At 36.1% G+C, this 9,831-nt stretch overlaps 1 protein-coding gene across 2 annotated transcripts in view; it reads left to right on the plus strand.

Annotated features, from left to right (window-relative positions):
• The window catches only part of ap3b1a (adaptor related protein complex 3 subunit beta 1a), a 63,223-nt gene extending 54,171 nt beyond the window's left edge, over positions 1–9,052 (plus strand). For both annotated transcript variants that reach the window (XM_051877682.1, XM_051877681.1), the window contains exons 26-27: positions 56–194; positions 8,375–9,052. In XM_051877682.1, the coding sequence (XP_051733642.1) occupies positions 56–194; positions 8,375–8,531 (296 nt within the window). In that variant the 3' untranslated portion in view covers positions 8,532–9,052. The remainder of the gene's footprint in view (positions 1–55; positions 195–8,374) is intronic.
• The last annotated feature ends 779 nt before the right edge of the window (positions 9,053–9,831 follow it).

Here is a 9,831-nt window from a genome sequence, read left to right on the forward strand (position 1 = left end):
CCTCTGTAGAGGCTAGATTACTCAGTCTAAAACGAATGATTATTTGTGTGCTCAGGTAAACTGGTGGGCATGAACGAGTCATCGGCAACAATTACCATGACGCCAGAGAACGTCTCCAGCCAATCAGTAAACAGAAATGTTGTGTCTGCCGCCAACCTAGGTGTGATTCCATCCAATCAAGAGAACATACACAGGTAAACAATAAGAAAATGTCCTGTTTCTTTCCATTTTCAGTTTTACTGTTTTTTTTTTTTTTTTTTTTTCTCTCAATGCCCTGTATTTTTATATTAGTTTAATAGATTTTTCTCCTCTCCAGGACTTGAATTTCTGTTTGTCTTACTTAAGCTATACTTTGGGGACATGTATATCCCTAGAATTCAATATACAATGTCCCTAGAAGTTGCATAAAACTGACAAAACCTACTTTTGGGATTGGATCAAAAGGAAAAGTGGTTTGTGTGTAAAGTCAATTATGTTTTTTTTTCTCTTAAAATGCTGTTTGCAATGTTTTTAATGGTTATAGTTAGGCATAGGAATGCATGTATTTCCCGGACATTTACAAAGATCCACGGTTTTCAGAGTAATTACTGTCTTTCTGACTTTGTGAAGGACTGTAGCAGCCAAAACTTTCATTTGCGCACAAACACACGCACGCAGCCATCTTGCTGACACACAGACAAACTTATTTGTCTCTGTCTCATATATGCACACAAATAAAGTGACGTTTGGTCTGGACTTTGGGTCGGTCTGATGTAGGGTAATTTAATTATAAAATATGAGCAAATATGAAAGCACCTTGAGAAGCATTAAAATCTTCCTCACAAGGACACACAGCACACAGGCTGAGTGGAAATCAATGCCTGCAGGTCTGTGGAAAAGGCCTATATTTCATTTAGAATACGCAATCGGGCAAATGAGAGCGTGTCATCAATCACACGGCTGTTTCTTAACAGACATACTGAAAAAAAACTCCTTTATCCTTCCTCTACAAACCTTTAGACACTTTTATGCTAACAAACATGTGACTGAGATGTTCTATGTAAGTTTTCATTAAGTTGTTGCTGCAAAGTTTAGTAATGGCTCTGGTTTTTGTTCGGTTTTAAACATTGTTGCAATACAGTTTAGATGCTAATTTCATACTTGTTCATACACTTAACAAGTAATGAGAAATATATGGTCTCTTTTTCCAACTTTGACACCTTTTTAATAGTATACTTTCCTTGTAGAGGCCTTATATATGTCATTATTAACATGTACGCAGAAAGTTGAGCAATTTCTGTGATTAATGTAATGGAGGGGGGTTCTGAGGGATCCCAAAAAAAAAAAAAATCATTAAAATCTATGCTGTGTATTGTAAATAATATAATGCTGTATACTTAAATAATTGAGTAAGTAGTGAAACAAATACAAATGCAAACGGGGCAAAAAAAAAACTACAATTAAAAACTGAAGCCGTCTGCTCAATTCAGCATGTTTATAAACATTCTATGTTTAATATAAGCATAGAAGAGTTTATATTCATTTCATATTTATTTGTTTCCACAGTGTTTGCTGATTTTCACTTTATTTAATCTTTGTGTAAGTTAGGCTATGTGTTATTTTATTAGGCCGCCGTGCTTATTTGCTTTGATAAGTCACATTTTTTTGTTAATAAAAGTTCTATGTTTAGTATAAGCAAGTTTGTCATTGTACTGTTTTGTTGTGTTTTTCATTAAGAATAATAATGAACCCACCATTCAAGCAATTGTCGGCCCCGAATCGCCGCTAATTTGTAAGCGAAAGTAAAATGCGCACGGCCGCACAGGCATTCATAAGCGATTTAAAAGCGAGGTGGAAGAGTGGAAAAAACTCCAATGCCCTGATCTCCATGCTATACTAATAGTAGTAGTAAGGCATTCCTCTGTGTACACACATCCTTACAAGTACAATTTTGGCTGTATTATTTATGTCCCCTTCAAAAATTGCTCTTGTTAGATGAAATTTACTCCCATGCCTGCTGGTGTGGTAGAGCTAATTGACCCAGTTCTTTTGTGGATTGTTGGTGTTTGTGGGTTGCAGTTCTTCTGTTTAACAGCAGGGGGCAGCACTGCTTCTGTCTACGGCCACAGCAGGAGAATGCAGGGAATCCAGGGAAGCAGCTTCTAAATGAGCTTGAAAAACAGACCTCTATTCCTGTCTTTCTCTAGATTACAGAAAGAAAACATGCTGTCTTCTCTGTTACTAAATAGAGACTAAATGAATCACAGCTATTCTCACTTTTGTTTTTTAGCAAGCCAAACCAAAGCAATAACAAACAGTCATATCAGTGGGTGCATCACATATAAGATGCTTTTTTTTGTTGTTGTTAATTCCATTGACTTGCATTCAAAGTCATGCAAATGCAGGAGACCGGAAATGTAAGCTCATATGAATACATTTTGGATTTTGCTGCTTTCCAAGTTTGGTGAACTCTGACTTGAGAATACATATCACGTGAAGACGTGTGACCAATAGGACATCTATACGCCACAGCGTTATCTCTTAGCTGTATTGAAAGAACGCAAACTTTAAAGTGGAGTAGATTGTATATTTTTTCATTTTGTATTTATTATTTGTTATATGTTAAATTTGTGTTTTTAAAAAAAGGATGCCAGTCATATCACGACTGTTGCAGTGTCCGTAGAAATTCACGTACTCGAAGTCTAGTGTGACCACGGCATAAGTCAGTGGATTATATATATATATATATATATATATATATATATATATATACACACAGATTCGTTACTTTTTAGAACAAAGTGAAGCATATTTTTGACAAACTTTTCTGTATACGTGAACAATAGCAGGACAACAGGTGGACCAACATCTGTCCTCTTTTAGAATGTGGATTGGGATTCATCAACGTCTTTGGATCCTTTCAGTACGTTCTTCACTATTGTCTTCCCTAAGTCACTGCACTTAGCTTTTTGAAGAGTCTAGTGATATCTGTCTCCTGGTCCTCTGCTCTCCTACAGAGCGTTTCATGTCCGTTTACATCATATTTCATGCATGCTCTTTAGTATATGTGCACTTTTATCCTCCGTGTGTTAGTTAGCAGCTGTGTGAGTGGAATTTGTTTCAGAGAAGAGGTGGGAAACTTGTCCTTCATTTTGGAGAGGGACAGCTGGTCATCTGGTCACTCACATTAACCTCTATTAGTACAGAGGACTCTTAAAACAGACACACACGCTCGCATACAAACATACTTGGCACGGACATTTGGCAATTGATGACTAAAACCCTCTCTGCAGACTTGAGGACATAGAGGAAGAAGATACCAGAATAAGGCTTTACCATATGGTGCATTGGGTGCAAAACATTTGCTTTCAGTCTTTAAGAACATGACTTTTTTGTATAGGGAAATGTTTTCCAAATGTTGGCCTTGCAGATATGTGAAAAGGAGATTTGAGGTAGTAATAGTGGTCAACCAATATGGGTCAGTAATGGTCAGTGCCAATCTTATAGAACTAAGTAGCTTTTGAATATCAAGAAAATGTGTCACCCCAAAATAAAAAAGAAATTATATTTTGCATAAAGAATATGAATCACAATTAAAGCCCATTAGTTTTTTTTCTCCCAACATGTTCAGGATAATTAAGGATAATTACACATTTTCCCCTGAAAATTTTCAGAATACTTACTGTAGTGTACTGTAACTCTGCAGTGTTTTTTTTTTTAATAAAAATAATGAGCTATATATATATAGATAGAGAGAGAGAGAGAGAGAGAGAGAGAGAGAGAGAGATAGATAGATAGTATATAGTTATAGTTTATACTTTACAGTATCATAATATATTTGTATAATTATATATTTATATATAATATATATTTTTTAAATATAATTTAATATATTTTTATATTCATTATGTATGTTTTAATACATGTTTGGTTATATATATATAACAATACATATATACAGTGTGTGTATGTGTATATATATATATATATATATATACACTGTATATATGTATTGTTTTATACTTTACAATGTAGATACATATATTAATATACATCTAGTTTTTTTCATCATAAATTTTTTTTAAATGTTTAACTTTTTTTTGCCAATGCAGCAAGCCTATGGAAATTTATTTATTTATTTAAAACATGACCTAATAAATTGGCTGAGAAATGTTTCTTTCACTGTTTAGGTCTATCTGCGAAAGTGAATGATAACTGTTTCGTGTGAACAGGAATCTTAGCAGTCTAGTCTTTAAGGTTGAATAAAGAGGCGACAGTCATTTAGTCTCTCTCTCTGATTAGGAGCAAGTGTTAGCGTGTGTGGGGATCGATAGCGGTCCGGCTGGCCAGCGCTGGGCTTCTGCTTTGCTTTTCTTCCCACAGCCTCAATTAATCCAGTTCAGAGGCCCAGTGGAGACAGACCAGAATACCAATGACCCATTTAGTGCCTGAACCACACCGTATGCAACACACACACACTGGGTAGAGCTGCTGTGGGTGTGTGAATGCTTATTTTATGTGAGAATGAGAGACGGATAGACAGGGAGAGTTAAACAGAATGACTGTCCAGTATCAGGACCCTGCAGCTGTAATTCTACCTGTGTCTCTCTGCTTGTGTCTATAATTGTGTATGTAAGTTTAGAAGCCACTGAAATCATGTGAATCAAGTGGCTTTGGGTTATCACTCTCTCTCTCACACACACACACACACACACACACACACACACACACACACACACACACACACACACACACACACACTCTGTGCCTCAGGGCCGTGTTAAGTCCGTGTGTAAATAAGACTTTTATAAACTGACTCCATTAGTCGTGCCGCAGGGACTGAGAGATCAAAGTGTCACCAGCACACTGACAGAGATACAAAATACTACACCTATCTGTCTGTCTGTCTTATCTATCTATCTGTCTATCTGTCCGTCCGTCCATCCGCCCGTCTCCCTTTCCTATTTAGCTATCCTATCTACCTATTATTTTGTCTATCTGTCATTTTATTTATCTATCATTTTATTTATCTGTCCATCCTTCCATCTCTCTTTCCTATCTATCTATCCTATCTACCTATTTATCTATCATTTTGTCTATCTATCTGTCATTTTATCTCTATCTATCTATCTGTCTGTCATTTTATCTATCTGTCTGTCTGTCTTTCCTATCTATTGTTCCATCCTATCTATCTCTCTCTCTCTCTATATCTCTCTCTCTCTCTCTCTCTCTATATATATATATATATATATATATATATATAATATATATATAAATATCTATATCTGTCTGTCCGTCTCCCTTTCCTTTCTATCTATCTATCTATCTATCTATCATTTTATTTCTCTATCTCTGTCTATCTGTCTGCCTGTCATTTTATCTATTTGTCTGTCTTTTTTTCTATTTATCTATCTAGCATTTTATCTATCTGTCTATCTATCTATCTCAATATTTGTGTGTGTGTTTGTATCTGTGCGTGCTGATTGTCAGATGTGATGCCCTCTCCAGTTGGTTAGCAGTTTGCTCTGACGGCCCTTGTCTCATGCTGTCATGGCTAAATGGTGGCCATTGTGTGTGTGTGAGTGTGAGAGAGAGTGAGTTTGGGAGTAAAAGAGGGGCCTCATGGTGGGACAGGGGGCATGTGTGCTTCTCAGTGCTAAATAGGGTCCCCGTGTGTGTGGGTGTGTGCTAAACGCTTCATTGTTGAATAATAGGGTGTGTAAATGGGAGGCAGATGGCTGTGTATCAGGCACGTGGGTCCCCCTTAGTGAGAGAGAGAAGGATAGACAGACAGGAAGGAGGTACAAGGGCGTAGAGGTCGGACAGGGTTGTGTCTCAACTGTCAGTGGAGCCGTGTGCGGTACGTTCACTAGTGTTTCCAGTCTGTGACGTTACCACGGTTACTGGACACCAAGAATTCTCCCACAGCGCTACGGAATGGCTCATTAGTACAGTTCACCACTATTATAGCTCACCCGTGCATTAATTTATTGCACATTTTTTTTCCATTATACCTGATTTGCAATAAGCAATCTACTACTACTACTACATATCAGTGACTATATGCTAGCAGAAGGATGGCACTTAATGTTTAAGAAAAAAATGTCCTTAACATTCTATCTATTAGCTATCTATTTAAGCAAAGAGGCACTCAGGATTGTGTTTTACTGTGCATATAGGCAGGTATTCAGGTATTATACATTTTTGCAGATCCCAATGAAAGTTTGCATTACTTGTGTACTACAAATAGTCTCTTTGGATAAAAGTCTCTCTGAATGACTACATGTGAAATTGCACATTACAAGTAAAGCATACTTACTCAATTAGCAATATTTTAAGTTTACGTGTGAAACAACAGAGCTAAATTAATCACCAGTACAAATCATCCAACATAATTCGATTTGCTTAATCGTTTTGGTACTGGTGTGAATGGACTTTAGTACTGCGACATGTATATCACACATTAGAGCTTTTATTGAAATCACAAAATTGCTAAATATGCTTTACTCTATCACTACTGAAGTTGTTCTTGTCCTCTACACTCTATTTAGTGCGCACCCCCACTTTTTGCTCCGTCTGTGAGAGGCGACCGGGTTCGGGTCTGTGATTGACAGGAGTGTGTCCCTTGGCCCCTAATAGCTTCTTAATCAGACCAAATAATAGACTGCCATGTCTGTTCACCACCCGCACACACACACACACACACACACACACACATATCCTCTCCCATGCTCACATACGGGTATGGTACAAATTTATGTGCTTTATTAAATGCATTTATTAACTTACTTTAGTCATTGCTATTAAATATTGGAAACCTGATATTCGTTTTGGAAAACATCTTACTTTGCTGTAAGCACACAAACAATAATGTGTCATTACACATTATATATGTTTATAAAGCTATATTTTTAAAAATCTATAGACTTATGCACATATATTGTATTATATTATATTACATTATATTATACTATATTAGTTGAATTATGGAACAGCATTTACCTTGTTTTTGATTTTTTTTATTAGTATATATTATTTAAATAACTTTTTATACACACACACACACACACACACATATATATATATGTGTGTATGTATACAAATACAAACATTTTTTATTTGCGCTTATATAATTATTTAATTAAAGCAAAGTCTCATCAATGTTTGTTTTTATCAGTTTCTCTTTTTTTTTTTTTTTTTTTTTTTTTGGATATTATCATTATCACCTTCTTTTCAGATCATTAGTCATTAAATCCTTTGCAAACACTGCAAATATATTGATTGTGGCCGGCATCTTTAATTTATTTCTCTAATTTATTTGATAAAAATCCAATCTAATTCACACTTCACTTCATGATTAAATAATTAGTTTACTTCAGAATTAAAATTTCCTGATAATTTATTCACCCCCTTTCATCTAAGATGTTCATATCTTTCTTTCTTCAGTCGAAGAGAAACAATTCCAGGATTTTTCTCCATATAGTGGACGTCAACAGGGTTCAACGTGTTGAAGGTCCAAATTGCAGTTTCAGTGCAGCTTCAAAGGGCTCTACACGATCCCAGCTGAGGAATAAGCGTCTTATCTAGTGAAACGATCTGTCATTTTCTAAAAAAAAATAAAAATGTATATAATTTTTAACCACAAATGCTCATCTTGCACTGCTCTGCGATGCGCCACGTGTTACGTAATCACATTAGAAAGGTCACGCGTGACGTAGGTGAAGATCCAGTGTCTACAAAGTGAATGTGCAGGTAAAACAATGATGTCAGACAATTTTGAAGTTGGAAGAGTTTTTCACCCTACCGCGGTACTTCAGCCTATGTCACGTGGGACCTTTTCAACGTGATTACGTAACGCGTGGCGCACCGCAGAGCAAGATGAGCATTTGTGGTTAAAAAGTATATAATTTTTAATTTTTTTTTTTTAGAAAATGACCAATTGTTTCGTTAGAAAAGACCCTTATTCCTCGTCTGGGATCGTGTAGAGCCCTTTAAAACTGCAATTTGGACCTTCAACCCGTTGAACCCTGTTGAAGTACACTATATGGAGAAAAATCCTGTAATGTTTTCCTCAAAAACCTTAATTTCTTTTCGACTGAAGAAAGAAAGACACAAACATCTTGGATGACATGGGGGTGAGTAAATTATCAGGAAGTTTTGATTCTGAAGTGAACTAATCATTTAAGTAATTTAAGGTTCATTGGTTAAGTCTACAGAAGAGTAATTTGAGATGCAGATAAAAGTTATTACAAGTAGTTAAAAGATTAATTTTTGGAATAATATGAACTGATGAATTGTAACATTAAGAGTATTTGTTAAAGTAAATTGTGTTCTATTTTAATTATGAAAATACAAATTTATTTTATTTTCTCCCTTTTTGTGTGTGTATTTACAGGTTTGCTGGTAAGACGGTTAGTTCTGGTTCTCTGGTCCTGGTGTCAGTCGCCCTGAAGGATCCTGATGCTCTGATCACCGTTAACACAGAGAAGACCGTGATCGGCTCCATGCTACTGCGACAGTTTAAAACGGCCCTGACGAACATCACCTCCTAGAAAGAGTCGACTATCCATTGCTCACAGTCACCCTTTCACACTCGCAAGTTCAGTCCATGGACAAGTGCCATAATTCAAATATAGCTCAATTTGGGTTATAAAGACACTTGGGATGGTTTGCATTGTCTTGAGAAGATATCCTGTCAGGTTTTTGAGTGTGTTTAGCACAAAACAGAAAGACTTCATATCTGTCTGCATTCTCAGAGACCAAATATGCTTTAAATAAGTCTTTGCTTTCTTTAAGGGCACATCAGTGTTCTCTGCTAAGCTGTATTCGGAAAGTCTTTTTAAGCTCAATACTGACAATGTGGCAAAATTCCATGTTGATAATTTCTCAGATAACATGATGTCAGCAGTGTGCCGTTCTTCTGTCTGCGCTTTAGCGTGATCAAAACATGCAAAATGTTCAGACACGTGATGTGCCTTTCTTAAAACAATGAATCCAGGTGTCTGAGAGGCTCTCAGACAAGTTACATTTACTCATAATTACAGTGATTAAAAAAATTGATGGAAACTAAGAAGTTCTTGTTTGTTTGGTTAATTTGTTTCATATTATTCTGTGATTTGTCTTGTTTTGTGCCATATGGACTCATTTCATTGTCATATGATCACAGGACATGATGTCTGGTTTAAATGAAGTTGCTAACGTGAATGAGTAAGGATCTAGTCTTTCTTGACAGTATAATATATGTTTATTGCTTCTGATGTGTTCCCAGCACATATCTCTCTAAAATACATTTCTGAAGAAGGGAACGCTTAGGAATAAATGCTTCTGACCACTAATGTAATCATCTCAATGCTTTATTTACTATTGAGGTGATGTCAGAAAGAACTGTCACTTCCTCTGACTGGATGAGCAAATCAGGAGTTTTATGTACTGTAATATTATATTTTCTTGCAGTGTTTAGCGTGAATTACCGGGAACAGGTATGTGTTGTAGTTCTTTGAAAAAATTTTTATGAGAGTGAAGATACTTCTCAAATAGCTTGTTAGGATTCAGTTAACGTTGTATCAATTGCAGGCCGTCCTGGACACAACAAAATACAACATTCAAGGAGTTTGCGAGCTGGATCCGTCTCTGCCAATGGGAACTAAGCTTTTTTTTCTTCTTCAAGATAACAAACATGTTGTAGGTGAGGAAGTTGAGAAGAACAAAAGGTAAGAGATGTCTAAAAAAAGCAGCAAAGTTGAATTGCCGTGTGAGAACAAGCTCTGTAATTTAGTGAGTGAAGATGTTATGAAGGCTCCAGAAAGTATTTGGACACTTACTCCACACTACTTCAGTCACATGATCCTTCAG

The sequence above is a fragment of the Ctenopharyngodon idella genome, chromosome 21 (genome assembly GCF_019924925.1).
Source record: "Ctenopharyngodon idella isolate HZGC_01 chromosome 21, HZGC01, whole genome shotgun sequence".
NCBI lineage: Eukaryota > Metazoa > Chordata > Actinopteri > Cypriniformes > Xenocyprididae > Ctenopharyngodon > Ctenopharyngodon idella.